General features: G+C 37.4%; 1 protein-coding gene across 6 annotated transcripts in view; it reads right to left on the reverse strand.

Annotated features, from left to right (window-relative positions):
* LOC124776406 (ubiquitin carboxyl-terminal hydrolase 45) overlaps positions 1 to 18,829 on the reverse strand; it is a 168,732-nt gene that overhangs the window by 38,644 nt on the left and 111,259 nt on the right. For all 6 annotated transcript variants that reach the window (XM_047251386.1, XM_047251389.1, XM_047251385.1 and 3 more), the window contains exons 13-14: positions 13,500 to 13,684; positions 301 to 408 (exon numbers count right to left, since the gene is read on the reverse strand). In XM_047251386.1, coding sequence (XP_047107342.1) covers positions 301 to 408; positions 13,500 to 13,684 — 293 coding nt within the window. The remainder of the gene's footprint in view (positions 1 to 300; positions 409 to 13,499; positions 13,685 to 18,829) is intronic.

The following is an 18,829-nucleotide window of genomic DNA, read 5'->3' on the forward strand; positions in this document are numbered from 1 at the left end:
AAAGCTTCCACTGCAAAAACTGTAGGAACTATTGCATTTTTAAATTATAAAGGAGCTCGTCTATGAAAGCCTGAATCTACACAACTTGTTATCATAAATGAAAAAGTAATTGACCTGCTGCATTTATATTTTGGAAATGTAAACATATCTACGTAAACTTCCACTATCCACAATTTCATGGATTTGCATGACAATGGGTGTCATTTCCTAACATTTCTGGATGATATGACATGGAATGACCCTATTTGCTTCTTTAAAACACAATATTGAAGTCAAATACCTCTGATAAATCATATTTACCTTGACAAATGCAACATAATGCCCTCCATGAAGTGTTCCGCTGTGTTCCACTACGCCATACAGAGAATACATTATTTGATTTTGATCTGGCCTCACAGTTGGAGACTCCTGAAAAAAGAATGGAAGGGCTCTTAGCAACTGTAACTATTTTCTAAATCTGGGTATCAGAAATAAAGGTGTCAGTCTTTAAGAAATAATCATTTCAAACGTTCTAAGGCTGTGTGTTTCATACACTGTCTCCCATTTAGTTATTACAAATGATAAGTAAGTACTACCATGACAAGCATACAAAATATGTATACTGGTTTGAGAGCCCTAATCTGTACGTGCTCCTTAAAGCAGCTTCCACATGATAAGTCATACACAACATTTTGTTAATTGCAGTTTATTTTAAATCACTATGGTTACAGCTATGAGCAGAACAAACCAAAATGTTGAAAATGTATTGACAAGGATATGAGAATGCCTGAAATATATTGTGACTGATAGAGCCAGTGCATTACACTTTATTATAGGCTATGATTGACAGAAATTAAGGTGAAAACAGGTATGTCTCCAGGAAGCATCACAGAACTGCTAATAATCTCTATGTACCGGGTGGTTATAATTAGAGAGCAGATACTTACAAAGGTGCAGTGTGTGCGGTAATTTTATATTGCAGCAAAACTGGAGAGAGATTCTAATTCGTTAATGCAGAACTGATTTATGCGGGGGAGGGGGGGCGGGGGCGAGTGAAACAACTGAGACAGTTTTTTCTGAGGAGTCCCAACAATAAAATTTTAGAGCACCACTAAGATAGATATATTTTACACAAATGTCTGCTGTAGATGAAATATCATATATTCTGGATGTTTGTCTTAAGGACTAGGTGAACTTTTATGCCAGTGTGAAACATAACATGTTTCAGGCAACCTAACAAAACTTCTCAACATTTTTTTTCCCGAAGTACAAAACTGCGACTGCACTGTATATGCACAAAGGGTTTGTCAATTTTTTTCATTTTTTGGACTATTTTAGAACCTACACTTACAAAGGTCTCTATTGTGAACACTGTGATGCATTTAGTTTCGCTTTTAAGTCAATCAGTTCAGGAGATATCACAATTTAACGATTTCGTATGTTCATCGCAATGCCAAAGTGTAAAAATACAAATTAAGAACCAATCACCTAGCAATTTTACAGCCCCAATTCTTGCTGATTCCGAGATAGCAATTAGTTACTCACAAATTTATAAATTTCAAATGTTATTAGTTGTATTAGATACAATCTTGGAGCACCGCACATTCTTCTATCACAACATATTTCTGAAATCTATTTCGAAAATTCTGTAAACCAAAGTTTTCTGAAAATAACTGTGTTTTTTAGATTTAGCATACTTTCTATTTCACATAAGATAAAAATTTTTAACTATCATTTAACAATTTATAGATGGTTTCCATACTGAAATTCAGTGAAACATGAATGTGGATGAACATATGACATCAAAAAGGGGTGTCTTGTCTTATAGCAAAATACAAGAATACAAATCTTTTTTATTTGGAATTATTACTTCCAAAGTCTGATATGGCTGATTTAATATTATTTGCTTCTTCGTATTATCATTCAAATTACAATTTACCTATAATTAATGAAAAACATGACATTATTAATTACTGCCTAAGGCTGCTTCTGTAAGTAGCCAAAGAGGAGAGCTGACATAGCAGCCTGGCAGTGTTCTTAGCTGAGTATAAACACTGTGACAGAATATTAGTATTAAAGCATTACAAAGGCAATAGTAGGTGAGCTTTTATTATTAGATGTGTATATTTCGAGTGACTGTCAGGACGCAGTTTCTGGTGTCATCACAGCATGTATTTGGAGCAAATTAACTGCCCAAAGTCAGTAATTTCATGTCAGTGTTCCAATTAACACCAAAAAGGTAACCAATTCCATATCTCAAGTGTTGTTATTTTGGAAGTTCACAGTGTTAGTGGACTATGATGCGGGGTACAGCACAGAATGGAATTGCTTCAAGTGCTGCAATTAATCAACATTTTAAGTGCAACTGGGACTCGAGGCCCTTGGTTAAGTGAAACAGATCATGAGAGGTGACTCCAACGTGAATGTTTGGTGTACACTTTAAAATGAAAAAAGTGGCAGTTAGTTATCTGTCTGTTGCAGTAAGATCAAATCTACAGTAACTTCAGTAAGTTTGAATTATTTGTTGTTTCTCAAATATCACCAGATCTTATTTTCCAAAGAGACTGTGCATCAACTTATGAGGTGTGGAGATCTGTGATTAATTAGACATGATTCTGGATCACACATCCATGATGGCCTGTCAGCTTGTTCTCTACATTTGCCTAAAATATTCCTTTTAGAGTAATTTAAGTTGGTTCCATAAAGCTCAAAATTCTGACATTAAGTGCACCTTTGACATGCTTATGTTACATAGTAGGAAGCTTGTAATCAGAAAGTAATTTTTGGACTCCTTACATAGGTCACATAAAGAAAATCTTATCTTATTGTTTCCCTGCAATTCATATATTTTTTCTATCTCTTAAAATTACACAGGATAAAATTCTGAGTACTGGAAATAGAGAAATCTTTTTCTCTAGTCACTTAATTATCACTCCCCAAGCACCCACAGTTGCTGCCTCCACTGTCTAGTGATCAGTATTGATGGCTATTGACAAAATGGACCTGGGTTTAACTGTCAGTGGTGGAAAGTTCTGAAATGGTATACACTCAGCCTCACGAGGCCAAATAAGAAGCTGCTGAAATAAATAAGCAGCAAAATTGACATGCAGGACACTGAAGTGGTGACAACCAAATGGCTTACATCAAGAACCCAGTCACATAAGATTGATTTATTTTGTCACCCACAGTTGTCTTCCATTGCCCTTCTAACCTTCACAAATTCCTACTTGAACATTAGGGCACTGCCAGGCCATTACTCTTAACCCAATTCTCCTATGGCTACAATTGTTCCCACTGTAAAACTAGCCCCATCCCTTCACCAAATAACACTTGTTCCAACACCACTGCTTGAAAATCTGACAACACCAAAGGCAGAGCAACATATGAAACACTACCACAGCTCTGGTCAGGCCTACTGGCCACACACATCTCTCTCTCTCTCTCTCTCTCTCTCTCTCTCTCTCTCTCTCTCTCTCCCCCCCCCCCCCCCCCCCCCAAATTCAAAAATAGCAACACTGAGCATCAATTGCCTAGTTCAAGCCTAAGATTAGATTAGATTAGATTAATACTAGTTCCATGGATCATGAATACGATATTTCGTAATGATGTGGAACGAGTCGAATTTTCCAATACATGACATAATTAGGTTAATTTAACAACATACTTAAGTTAATATAACAACTTTATTTTTTGTGCTTTTTGTTTTTCTTTATTTTTTATTTTTATTTTTTAATTTTTTTTTCTTAATTTATATCTAAAAATTCCTCTATGGAGTAGGAGTTGTCATTCAGAAATTCTTTTAATTTCTTCTTAAATACTTGTTGGTTATCTGTTAGACTTTTGATGCTATTTGGTAAGTGACCAAAGACTTTAGTGCCAGTATAATTCACCCCTTTCTGTGCCAAAGTTAGATTTAATCTTGAATAGTGAAGATCATCCTTTCTCCTAGTACTGTAGTTATGCACACTGCTATTACTTTTGAATTGGGTTTGGTTGTTAATAACAAATTTCATAAGAGAGTATATATACTGAGAAGCTACTGTGAATATCCCTAGATCCTTAAATAAATGTCTGCAGGATGATCTTGGGTGGACTCCAGCTATTATTCTGATTACACGCTTTTGTGCAATAAATACTTTATTCCTCAGTGATGAATTCCCCCAAAATATGATGCCATATGAAAGTAATGAGTGAAAATAGGCGTAGTAAGCTAATTTACTAAGATGTTTATCACCAAAATTTGCAATGACCCTTATTGCATAAGTAGATGAACTCAAACGTTTCAGCAGATCATCAATGTGTTTCTTCCAATTTAATCTCTCATCAATGGACACACCTAAAAATTTGGAATATTCTACCTTAGCTATATGCTTCTGATTAAGGTCTATATTTATTAACGGCGTCATACCATTCCCTGTACGGAACTGTATGTACTGTGTCTTATCAAAATTCAGTGAGAGTCCGTTTACAAGGAACCACTTAGTAATTTTCTGAAAGACAGTATTGACAATTTCATCAGTTAATTCTTGTTTGTCAGGTGTGATTACTATACTTGTATCATCAGCAAAGAGAACTAACTTTGCCTCTTCATGAATATAGAATGGCAAGTCATTAATATATATTAAGAACAACAAAGGACCCAAGACTGACCCTTGTGGAACCCCATTCTTGATAGTTCCCCAGTTTGAGGAATGTGCTGATCTTTGCATATTATGAGAACTACTTATTTCAACTTTCTGCACTCTTCCAGTTAGGTACGAATTAAACCATTTGTGCACTGTCCCACTCATGCCACAATACTTGAGCTTGTCTAGCAGAATTTCATGATTTACACAATCAAAAGCCTTTGAGAGATCACAAAAAATTCCAATGGGTGGTGTTCGGTTATTCAGATCATTCAAAATTTGACTGGTGAAAGCATATATGGCATTTTCTGTTGAAAAACCCTTCTGGAAACCAAACTGACATTTTGTTAGTACTTCATTTTTACAGATATGTGAAGCTACTCTTGAATACATTACTTTCTCAAAAATTTTGGATAAAGCTGTTAGAAGGGAGATTGGACGGTAATTGTTGACATCAGATCTATCCCCCTTTTTATGCAAAGGTATAACAATAGCATATTTCAGTCTATCAGGGAAAATGCCCTGTTCCAGAGAGCTATTACACAGGTGGCTGAGAATCTTACTTATCTGTTGAGAACAAGCTTTTAGTATTTTGCTGGAAATGCCATCAATTCCATGCGAGTTTTTGCTTTTAAGCAAGTTTATTATTTTCCTAATTTCAGAGGGAGAAGTGGGTGAGATTTCAATTGTATCAAATTGCATAGGTATGGCCTCTTCCATTAACAGCCTAGCATCTTCTAATGAACACCTGGATCCTACTATATCCACAACATTTAGAAAATGATTATTAAAAATATTTTCAACTTCTGACTTTTTGTTCGTAAAGTTTTCATTCAATTTGATGGTAATACTGTCTTCCTCTGCTCTTGGTTGACCTGTTTCTCTTTTAATAATATTCCAAATTGTTTTAATTTTATTATCAGAGTTGCTGATTTCAGACATGATACACATACTCCTGGATTTTTTAATAACTTTTCTTAATATAACACAGTAGTTTTTATAATTTTTGATAGTTTCTGGGTCACTACTCTTTCTTGCTGTCAGATACATTTCCCTTTTCCGGTTACAAGATATTTTTATACCCTTAGTAAGCCATGGTTTGTTACAAGGTTTCTTACGAATGTATTTAACTATTTTCTTGGGGAAGCAGTTTTCAAATGCATTTACAAAAATGTCATGAAATAAATTATATTTTAAATTGGCATCAGGTTCACAGTACACCTCATCCCAGTCTAACTGCTGTAGGCTTTCCCTGAAATTTGTAATTGTTAAATCGTTGACTGAACGTACTACTTTGGAGGACTGTTTAGTATTGCTGAATGGAGCTATGTCATATATTGTAACTAGCTGAGCACCATGATCAGAAAGACCATTCTCAACAGGCTGAGCATTTATCTGGTTAAACTTATCTTGGTCTATAAAGAAGTTATCTATCAGTGAGCTGCTATCCTTTACCACCCAAGTAGGAAAATCAATAACGGGTGTCAAATTGAAAGAACCGAGTAATACTTCAAGGTCATTTTTCCTATTACCCTCTTTCAGAGAATCTACATTGAAGTCCCCACAAATAATAATTTGCTTCCCCCTGTCTGACAGATAGCACAACAAGGAGTCCAAATTTTTCAGAAATAGATGAAAATTTCCCGATGGGGACCTATATACAGTTACAATTATAAATGTGCCTTTATTTAATTTAAGCTCACAGGCACATGCTTCTATATGTTTCTCTACACAAAACTTTTTTGTTTCTATACTTTTTGCACAATGATAACTTTTGACATATATGGCAACTCCTCCTTTCTCCATATTTTCTCTCATTACATGTGCAGAGAGCTTATATCCACTTACATTTACCTTATCCATATCAGTAACAATGTGATGCTCAGACAGGCATAGTATATCTATTTCATTCTCAGCTTCTAAATCTTCTAAACAAACCAGAAGCTCATCTACTTTATTCTTTAAACTCCCAATATTTTGATGAAATATACTTACATTATTTTTAATTATACTTTTATGAGAACCTTTCCTTATTCTAACATTTGCAGTACTCTCCTGTCTGAGTTTCTCATTGTGCTTAGGCCTAGTTCCTATACCAGTGGTCACATGGTGTTCAGAGAGGCAGATTATGTCAACTGGGTTGGGTGACTAATTCATCAATGCAATTACCTAGGACTGAGATACAACTTGGTGGAGATAAAATTTCTGGTGAATGGTGAAAATTTATAATTGATAGCTGTGATTGGTGATCAAATGTGCTAGAATTGTGCTGTTTAATTTCTTTCCTAAACTGAAGATTTGTTTCAATCCTGACCTCTCGTAGAACTTGACATCTTTCTGTCTTACCTATCCTAAAAAAAAGTGCTGCTCCAACACCTGTAACCACTGGTATTTTACCATTCATGGCAGTGCCTCCCCCCCTTAACTTTCCTGCTATTACCCCAGCCAGTTTCCCCTTCCCTTTCCTGTTGAGATGTAGGCCGTGCCTGGTATAGTCCCACCTACTGAGATAATCAACAGGAACCACACCAATATGAGCCCCCGCACTCGACCCAAGCAGCTGTTCCAACTCCAAATTAACTCTCCCAACAGAAGAGTTCAAATGAGGCCGGTCATGGCGTCTCAGGACAGATACAAATTCAACATTGGTGCGTCTCGATGCCGACGCAATCTTTACCAGGTCACACTCTATACTGTACCCAGGATCTCTGTCGATGCTGTTCCCTGGCCCTCCCACAATAACCACGGTGTCTTCCCTGGTAAATCCTTTACAGAGTGAACCTAAATCCTCTGTCACCTGATCCAGACTAGCACTTGGTTTGAAAAAATTTGTGAGCTGGTATTCTGGTCCTAATTCCTCCTGCAGAAGTTGGCCTACACCTCTGGCATGAGAACTGCCTAACAACAAAACTTTCTTCCTTTTCGATGACTTTCCTACATTCTTTTTCAATTTCCTATTGAAAGTTGGTTGTGTCCTGTCTACACCTACCTCTGCTTGAGGCTCATCAGTTTCTAACTGAAGCAACAGGTCAAACTAATTTTTGACATTCACCACAAAACTGTCAGACTTAGTTCTAGGCCTGTTCCTTCTGCTACCTGTTGCCACTTCCCACCTCTCTTTGCCCTTCTCCCTCCTTAACCTGTCCAGATCTTCCCTAGCCTGATCTAGCTCAGCCTGAAGGGCAGCAATTTTCCCCTCCTGTTCCACTATCTTCCTATCTCTGCTGCAAATCCTACATAACCACTGATGAGCCTGATCCACTTTCCCAACACCCACGCCACTGCAGTCCCCCCAGTGATAAAAACTACTACATCCATCACACCAAACCCCGGAACTAACAATTCTACGGCAAGTCAGGCACTTCTCACTCATGGCAAAAATAATACTTTAGCTAGAATAAATCAATTAAATTACCGAAAATCAAAAAAGATGTTACAAGAATTAAGCCTATTCACAAATGTATAAAAGCAAGTTTCTGATTTAAAATTCCGCTGTTTTTCTGAGATCTGTATTAAAACAATGAAGGTATACGCTATTTATTATATATTTCACTCGATGGAATGAAAAAAAAGGACAATTAAACGAGATACTTTAACTTTGATTCTCCAAAAACGTTACGAGAATTAGGCCTATAAACAAATGTATATAGGCAAGTTTCTGATATAAAGTTACGCTGTTTTTCTGAAATCTGTATTAAAACAATGAAGTTATACGCTATTTACGGTAGTTTACTTATTTGTTACCGAGAAACTAGTTAAATTACCGTGAAACAAGAAACAAACACGTTTACAAAATTTAAGCCTAAGCGCGATTTCGTGAAGTTACGATCTTTTAGTGTTTTCTGAAAAAATATGCAAAGAAAAGTCAACCTTTAATGGCAAGACTAAACGATACACTAATGCACGTATTTAATTTGTTGTCGGCGTTAAACTAAATTATATTCCTGTCTAAATCACTTAACTTTCTGGAAATGGTTTCTGGCGTCACTTACTCGGCGGCCATCTTGTCAGTAGCAAGATGATGTGTACATTTTTTTGATAAACTGACTCAAAGCAAAAGCATATTTTATGGTATTATTCAAGTAGTTTATTTACTGAGTGAGAGTGTTTGTGAAAGCTGAAAATCAAAGAGTGGGTTTACACACAGTTCCAACAAACAAGGCGCACTTTGACATCAGGAAGAACGTGACTGAGAAAGGCAACTGAACATCTTGTAGACAATGGTGGTGCAGTGATAGCATCTATATGCACTACCTTTAGGAAAGACTTGCAGAATGTAGGGAAAATCAAAAGTGATGAAATTTTTAAAAAAATGCAGTGATATGCTACTGAAAAAACAACCACTGTAAGAAAAAAACCTTGCTAATTTGAAGGTTACTTGTGCGGCAGCTTGTGGCATTGGTTTAAGAACTATCCTGCATGTATGTTGTAAGGGAAAGTCCCCAATGTCTGATTTTCCCATGAAAAATATTAAACAACACAGATCTTTAATCAAACTAAATGACTTATGATAAAGACGAAGCGAGGCGGAACGTCTATGAATTTTAGAACAGTGGAAATATCAAACATCAGGAAAACTGATAAGTTAATTGAAAAATAAAATTTACTGGATCTGCTCGACACATATTAAACAATATAGGATTGAAATACAAAAGTCAGAATGAAGGCAGACAATTTCTACTTGAATATAACAACATACTGGCCTCCAGAATTCAACGATGTATTCACTATGGATTTCAGGTGATGTACCTATATTCAATTTGTACAAACAAGCAATAGACAACATGACCAACATAATTCACCAGATCTGGAGCACAAAGAAGTTGCCAGAAGGATGGAAGAATCCAATTGTAGTACTAATACAGAAGAAGGGGGACAAGAGAGATGCAAACAACTACAGAGGAATATCCCTACTGGAGGTCGGATACAAGGTGCTGTCAAAACTGTTGCTCAAGAGAGTAGAAGAACAGGTAGAAAGTACAGTTGGTGACTACCAAGTGGGATTCAGGAAGGGAAGAGGTTGTGTAGAACAGATATTTATCCTGAAGCAACTGATAGAACATAGGGCCTTAAAAAACAAAAAGGCAGTAATAACCTTCATGGACTTCACAAAGGCATATGACTCCATTGACAGACAGACTCTTGTTAGGATCCTGAAGAACAGAGGACTTGATGGAACTACACAAGAGCTCATAAAAGAAATTCTGACAGACACAAAAGCATGGGTGAGATTCAGAGGAGCACTGTCAGAAGAATTTGAGTTCAAGACTGGTGTTAAACAGGGAGACGGATTGTCACCAATGTTGTTCAACATAGTACTGGATGAAGTGATCAGGCAGTGGAGAGCAATAAAAGAGGAAATGGGAATACCAAAGACCCATGTGGGGGACAAAAAGGACAACAGGGCTCAAGTGGACTGCCTAGCCTTTGCAGATGATATAGCAATAGTGAGCGAGACGGAAGAAGACGCAAAGACACAACTCGACAACTTAAGTAATGTAGCCAGAAAGGTGGGACTGAGGATTGCCTATAACAAGATAAAGACATTAAACACCACTGCAAACTGGGAAACACCGGAAGGCACTGTGCAAATGGTGGACAAATTTAAATACCTGGGAGAATTTATAACAGGAAGTAACAGGAGCAAGGAGGGAATAACAGAGAGGATAAAGAAGATGAGGTCAGCCTTCTGCATGATGAGAGAGATATACAATAAAAAGAATATATCCACAGAGGCAAAGATAAGCCACTACAAGGCAACAGTGAGGAATGCTGCTGAGACAATGACACTAGGATGAAATGGGGCAGAACAACTAGAGAAAGAAGAGAGAAAAATACTAGGTCCCATAAGAGGTGAAGAGAGGTGGATGCGAAGACCTAAGGAAGAATTGTACCAGAACATGAGAACAACATCCAGGGAAATCTGACTCGAAAGGGCAAGGTTTGCTGGACATGTAGTTAGGATGAGTATGGACAGAATGACAAAGAGAGTGTGGGAAACAACAGGGAGGACAAGGGGAAAGACAGGAACCAAGTGGATTGTTGAACTTCGGAAGGACTGGTTGGAATTGGGGATCAAGGTCGAAGGAAAGGAAAATTGGACGAACAAATATACACCGACAAATATGCCCGAGATCAATGACAGAGAAGAATACAGGAAAAGATTAGAATGTCACCAGTGGAGCCGCCATGAGAAACGGAAACTGAAGATCTCGGAAGAAGAGCGGGAGAGGAGAAGAGAAAGAATGAAGAGGTTCTTGGAGAAGAACAGGAAAATGCAGTCCACAAAGGGGCTACCCCTGGTCCTACAGATGCCCTAACGCAAGAAGAAGAAGAAGAAGAAGAAGAATTTGTACAAACTTGGGTTATTTAAAACCATTCTTTATAGTATACGTGGTACGATTTGAGTCTATGTGGGGGCCTCAAGGTATCTGTTGGGAAAGAGGCCATGCTGACTGGTGCACATATGGGGTCAGCAAAAACTAGTTTCGTGAAGAAAGGGAATTAGTTTACAGATGTAGCAAAACACACAAATCAGAAGATCATCATTCAGAAATGAACACAGTTAAGTTTAAAAACTGTGTCTGGGATCAGTTTTTTTAATTAACTGGAGGAATGTTTCATCATTGTCATGGACAATGCCAAGTATCATTCAACAGGCATGAACTGAGTGCCCACAATGAAAACACAGAAGGGTGACGTAACCACTGGGCATACTGGAAAAAATACTGTCTTCTCGTCTACAGACACGAAAGCTGATATGTTGGATAAAGTTCATTTAAACAAAGAAGAACCTCTTTCTGAGCTAAATGTATTTGCAAATGAAAGGGGGCACTAAGTAGTATGCTTACAGCCTTATCATTGCCAGTACAGCCTGCTCTGAACTCATTTGGGCCCAAGTCAAGAAAGAAGTAGCTGCATAAAACAACACATTTGAAATCACAGATACTGACTGCTTACTGCACGAGGCCTTGGAAAACACCACTACCTAACAATGGCAGAAATATGTTCAGCATGCAGAAAATCTACAGACAGGTTTTGAGAAAGAAGTCATCCGAGACACTGTAATCAAGCCTATAATCATCAACTGCAATGATTCAACAACCACAGATGATATGAGCAGTAAAGAAGATGAATGAGAAAAATGCACTGAGGAAGATGACAGGTGAAGACAACTGAGATGGGACATCTGCCTCATTTTAAACTTCCCTCAATTGACTGTGCAGTTACAACATCAATGTTTGATAACTAATAATTTAATAAAATATTTGTATTATTAGCATTTTGTATTCATTCACAACCAAAACTGACATGCATGAGACTGGATTCCATAGGGAACTAGTGTTCTCTATGACTGTACAATGATTTGGAAAACAAGGTAGGTATTTACAGCAGTGTCACAAGAATCTGGTTTTACTGCGGATCTAGATTTCAGCTATCTTATAGGTAATATCAGTGAATTTAATATGTGTCACACATCAATTATGCATTTTCATCAGGGTGCTAAATTTGCTTGAAATTCCAGTAGTTATATTTTTCAGTCTGATACACATTTCTGTCACCGATTTATATACATTTACAATTCATATAAACATGTGATACCTAATGTTGTATATAATAATTTTGTACACTGCAGACTGCAAATAAGAAATTGAATGACAAGACATTTTAAAATATTTTCAAATTCAAATACTGGGATTATCTAATATTCAATTTCCAAGCATGCTCTACAGAATGTCTCTAATGACCAGATAGCACGCTATGCTACAGGGGTCATTTGAGTCTTCCCATCTGGTACTAGTTTTCCTGAGCTCCAAAGAAAGGAAACTGCTGTGTAAGACAGACCCTCATTCACCACCTTCCTGAACTTCATCTCGGTTAACAACCAATCCTATTTCTTTTTGGTAGCATTTATTTACTCATTTTGATTTTCATCCAATTCTACTTTTTTCCTAGCTCTTAATTGCACAGTTCTCATTTCTCTTCCTCTTAAAGCGTCTTTACTTCTCACTCAGTTCTAGCATCCCTAAACTAATACTGACACAGTGCTTACCAATACTATGTTTTATCTCCTACTCTGATGCGGCCCCTTTCATCTTTGTCCCACCTTTTCTCACAACAGGTATATCCCTCTTTATTAGGGCCTGAGCAACCTGGACCTCCTTTAAAATCTTCCTAAAACTATCTCTCGACTATTTAAAGATGGATTAACAGTGCAAAAAGCTAAGGTAGTTTTCTCGGCTTTTACATGTGTGTATCGGCAGTTTATGGAATTTAACCTTCTGAAGATAGGTACTGGCTGTCATACCTTCTTGCAACTTCACAGTTTTCTCAAGTGAATTTTCCCTTAGATAGACAATATATATTAAAGTAAATACATGAATAAATGCATCTTCATAACAACTAAATAACTATTTCAAAGCAGTACCTTTGAATTTTTTTAATGGTACTTTTTCAGTGAGACATACAACACATTATCAGTTTTTTAAATCAGGCCATAAGAGTAAAGTGGAATATTTATGATAAATGTGTCATCTAGCTATATCACAAAGTTTTAATATTATGGAAAGGACAGCTGCTACTCAATATATAGCAGAGATGCCAAATCGCACAAAGGCACAACTAAAAAAGGCTGTCAAGCAAAGCTTTCGGCGTGTGTGTGTGTGTGTGTGTGTGTGTGTGTGTGTGTGTGTGTGTGTGTGTGAGGGCGTTTGACCAAAAGCTTTGTTTTGGCAGTCTTTTTGTTGTGCCTATCTGTGACTCAGTATCTCTGCTATATGGTGAGTAGCAACTACCCTTTTCATAATATTGGCATTGTTCCATCCTGAATTTTCCACTGTTTGTAACATGATGTTGGTATATATTATGTTCCACAAAATTAACATATTCAGTTACCTTAGATTTTGTGGAACAAATAGGTGCAAGGTCCAAAACCAGTGGAAAAGTAACATGGCGAGTGATCTTCCGCAATGTGTTCACATGAACTTGGAACCTTTTGAGGTGTAAGATCAGCACTGCTGGTGGGCTGCTGATCAGTAGTTGTTTCGTGGAGTTCGTGCACACCATCTTACCCTCTTTTCCTGGAAAAAGAAAGGACTATGAGCCAAACAAAATAATTACAATATACAGTTTACTGATAATATCATCTCAAGACTGCAACAAAACATGAAGACGTCTTGTTAACAAATACATGATTTCAGACATTATGGAATATGTACGACTAGTTTCACAATTGACAGACCTCTAATGAAACAGTTACTGCATTTTAACTGGTTCATTGTATCAACGATGTCACTGCCCTTCCTTCCAGAAATCTAGTTATGCTGAAGTTGTCTCTGCCTATCAGAAGTGCATAACATCACTTTGCCAAAGATATATATATCTACACATGTATCTCACAAACAGCTGTATAGAGCATGACAGAGGGTATTTTGTTCATCATTCCTTTTTCCGGCTGTGTTCACTATCTCACAGGTCAGTTGAATGTAAAAAGTTTACCAGAAATTGTTAAAAGCTATATCACACAGCGATATGTAAAAATAAGTTCTCAAATTTGACAATTTGCAAACACAAAGTCAAGTACCATTTGATGTGACATGAGAGGTTTGTCTGTTAACAATATTATTGGATGAACTGTGTGCGATAGGGCAAGCAGTGTTGTGACTAATACATATATTAAAAGACTGCACAGAAACATGTCTGTCTTCCCTCCAGACCATCACTGTAGGATGGAGTGATGTTTAATACACAGGGTGACTCATAAATCAGGAAAAATAATTCATACATAGTGTCATCCACCTAGCAATAAATACAAAATATTTGTTCACATGTTCCTATGTCAAAATAGCAAAGTAAGCAAATTAAAAACAACTGAGGAATGTGAAAGAAACTTGATAGTTCTCGATAAGCTCCAGAGAGAGAGAGAGAGAGAGAGAGAGAGAGAGAGAGAGAGAGAGAGAGAGAGAGAGTGGCGAGTCTTCACAACTTGTGTGCGTTCTCTCTCTCTCTCTCTCTCTCTCTCTCTCTCTCTCTCTCTCTCTCTCACCCCCCCCCCCTCCCCCCCCCCCCCCCCCCACCCCAACTGCCCCTCCCTTTTCTTTCTCCTTTTAGTGTCATTTCCTAATCTAATTTCCTCAGTATGATCTGATTTAATTTGACTACATTCCATTAGCCTTGTTTTGCTTGCTTGGAGCGGATGTTGGTAATGCAAGTTTTGTGTGTGTGTGTGTGTGTGTGTGTGTGTGTGTGTGTGTAAAAGTGCCCTCTATTGGGATCAGAAAGGAACAATGTGAATGTCCACTGCAGTGCCATTTGTCCATCAGTCATGCTCGATGTGAGGTCACTGAGTCACGTATGCAACCCACTTCTCTACAGCAGCCACAAAGAGGAACAGCGAGGTTTAGTGCAGTTTCTGACTGGGAAGGACTGTCAAGAAGCGAAATTCAAGCCTGAATGTCTGCTGTTTATGGCAAACACAAAATCTCATGTGCAAGGGTTTTCACGAAATAAACTATTTTGAGGTCAAGTGTCATGGAATGACAGCAATCAGCCCGGTGCAGTCTTATTGTGTCATTACCCTTACTGTCATCAGAAAAGGGGGGCAGCGGTGGGTGGAAGACATTTGGCTCATGTTGGGCATCAGTCATGATACTACTCACACCTTCATAACAGAGCATCCAAAGGTACAGAAAATCTGTGCACAATGGGTTCACCCATAGCCTGACAGAAGACCAGAAGTTTAAGCTATATTAACTTGTAAAAATCAGATTTATATACCAGCTGAAAGATTTATTCCAACGCATGTATTCGACACTACAAAACAAACATCTCCAAAATCCTTTAAAGTTTATTCTGTAATGATGTTGTTACGATGTATATTCTTAGTACTTTGTGATAACGTTTTATCTTCTGCTGTACCATTCTTGCACTTAATAGTGATGTGTTACGAAAATGAAAGGAACCTGCAACCACTGGAGGTACTCTATTTTACTTATTTTATTGTTATTTTTTGATATATGTTTAGTTTTTGTCAAAACCCAAAACCATTTTCTGAAATAGTGTTTTGTTTCTCCACTAGACAGTGGCACAAGTTCCTCCAAAAAATCTTAAAAGAACACACACACTAATGTCATACTAACAAATGTAAATCTTCCTTATGATGGAGGATTAAACCTTTGAAACACATTCTGAAGATAAATGAACAGTGACAGGTAATAGTAAACTTGTTTCATTTAATGTCAATAACATCCACAGTAAAGCCTAACCATACCAAAAGTTGAAATGAATGTCTACATCACTGCAGCACATGGAATGGTATCATGATGAAGAGTATTGTTTCCTGCCCAATATTGTCATTGTACTTAGCCAGAGAGGAAGTGCCAGAGCCAACAATGGAAGTACAATGGAAGTACATGGATTCACTCCCACCAAAAAAAATTCAAATCGGCGTATGCCCAATAGATTCACTCCCACCAAAAAAAATCCAAATCGGCGCATGCCCAATCCAGGAAAGTAATGATGTTTTGGCTCGTGGTACCAAAATTAATGCACACCAGTATATTGTTGATGGATGGCATCATTCTGTTGCTGGATAATGCCCACCCACATGTTGTCAATGTTGTTTTGACTATGTAACATAAGTTTCACTGGGAAGCCCTTACACATCCTCCAAATAATCCCAATCTCTCAACATGCCTTTTTTTTTGGGGGGGGGGGGGGTGGGGGGGGGGGGGCTGAAGGAGGACATTTGTGGCCATCTATTTGCGCCAGATGAAGATATGTACATTTGGGTCCATATGCAACTGCTGACATTTTTCCATGAAGGCACTGACCATCTTGTCACACAATGGGATAAATATATGGACAGTTATGTCAATTACTTTTGAAATAATAAACTGTTTACTTCCTTTTTTACATCTGTTTCATTTTTATCTGACTACTCCTTATAGCTGTTCAGTCCACAGACTGAATAACATCAGAGTCGTGCTGCAATCCTGTCTCACTCCCTTCTTGACTACTGTTTACCTTTCATGTCCTTCAGCTAATATAACTGAAGTCTGGTTTCTATACAAGTTGCAGATAGCCTTTCACTGCCTGTATTTTACCCTGCTACCTTTAGAATTTCAAGGACAGTATTCTCTAGTCAACAGTCTAAAGTTTTCTCTAAACCTAAGAGTACTGTAAACATGTTTGCCTTTTCAGCCGTTTTCTAACATAAGACTTAGGGGAAGCATTGTCTCAGGTGTTCCTACATTTCCCCAGAATTCGTACTGATCCTCCCGGATGTCAAACCCTGCCAGTTTTTCCTTTCTTCGATAGATAATTCATGTCAGTATTTTGGAACCATGACTTATTAATCTGATAAGTCAGTAGTGTTCACATCTGGTAGTACCTTAGGAACTGGAACTGTTACATACTCCTCTGAGTCTAATGGTATTTCTCCATCACGTATCTTGTACACCAGGTGAAACAGTTTTGTTATGATTGGCTCTCCGTAACATTTCTCCAAATCTGAGGGGATATTTTCTATTCCAAGTGCCTTGTTTTAACTTAGGTCTTTCAAACCTCTGTTTAATTCTTCTCACAAGTCATATCTTTTTGTATATTAGGATCTGAAAAAAAGTTATTTTCATGCGAAGCTCTACTTAGTTTGGAGCTCACAATAAGAATATTACTAATACCTTACAAACAGTTCTGGTCCATAAACATTTTTCCAAATGCGCAACTTGTCATTTGACAGTCCTCCCCATTTCACCCACGTAAACTTTTGCCACAAACTGCAATACACACTCTATACCAATCTTCCACTTGGATGCTCTTCTAAACTTGGTGCCCCAAGCGGCAGCTTGTATGGCTTGAGCCAAACTGTCCCTACTAACAATGTACCAATTCTGACTGAGAAACACTTCAAAGAGCAAGACATCAAGCACCTTTTAAGAATTATCATCACTCAGGAAAAAAAATATTTTGATCCCCAGAGATTAATCAAAAACAGTGTTTTTCTGTAACAAATACTACAATGTACATTAAACAATAAAAAGTGTCCATGATAGTAAAAGGACTCAACAAAATAATTAGAAGAAGACGAATATGAGGATTACACTCTTTATACATGACGATTTCGATGATAGAGAGTATTAAAATTTTTGAGTGTTACTCCATTATTCCAGATTTGAGTAATTTAAGCCCTGTTTTCTCTTGTGTTGTATGTTGCCAGCAGTAGGACCATTCACAAATTCCAGCCCTTTAAACTTTTTCAATAATGTTGCAAGATAGGATCATCTTCCTTAAATGTATTCACAGCTGTGTTCATAGAGCATTTCCATAATATCCAAGTGTTGGTCTCTAAAATGCTTTCATATCTCCCTTTCATTCAACCTGGTGGGGACCCCAAGCACTCTGGCAGTACTGTAGAATGAGTCATACAAGTGTTCTGTACATGGTCTCCTTTACAGATTAGCTAAACGTCCCTAGAAGTCCCAAGTAAAACAAAATTGATCATTTCTATTCCTTACAACTGACCTTTTGTGTTTGTTCTACTTCAGGATGATTTACAATGTTGCACCTAGATATTTAATCAGCTTGACTGCATCAAGAAGCACACTTATATTATTTTCAAACATTACAGGATTATTTTTCCTACTCATCTGCATTAATTTACTTTTTTTTTTTTTTTTTTGGAGAAAAATGCCTTTCAGCACACAAATTAGAAATTTTTTCCAAGTCATCCTGTATCATCCTCCAATCACTCGGGCAATAATAATTCCTGCAGACTTCAGCATTAACAGCAAACAGTCGCAGATTGCTCACATTGTCTCTCATATCATTTTATGTATATAGATAACAAGAGCACTCCTATCACACTTCCCTGGGGCACTTGTGGCAGTACCTTTGTCTCCAATGAACACTTGCCATCTTGAACAGCATACTAGGTTCTATTACTTCAAAAGTGTTCTCGCCACTAACATATCTGAGTACCTAATCTGTATGCTCAAAACTTCATTAACGGTCTGCAATGTTGTACTGAGTTGAACACTTTCCGGAAATCTGGAGAAATTAAAGCCATCCATAGTTCACAAGATATCATGCAAGAAAGGGCCAAACCTAGTCACACTTACTCTTTACTGTCTGCCACTAATTTTAACAAATTTTCTTCTGGCCATTTTTTTCTACCCCCATTTTTCAAGTTTTGTAATACTTATACATACCATATGTACTGCTTCTCA

Source organism: Schistocerca piceifrons, chromosome 2 (assembly GCF_021461385.2).
Source record: "Schistocerca piceifrons isolate TAMUIC-IGC-003096 chromosome 2, iqSchPice1.1, whole genome shotgun sequence".
Classification (NCBI taxonomy): Eukaryota; Metazoa; Arthropoda; class Insecta; order Orthoptera; family Acrididae; genus Schistocerca; species Schistocerca piceifrons.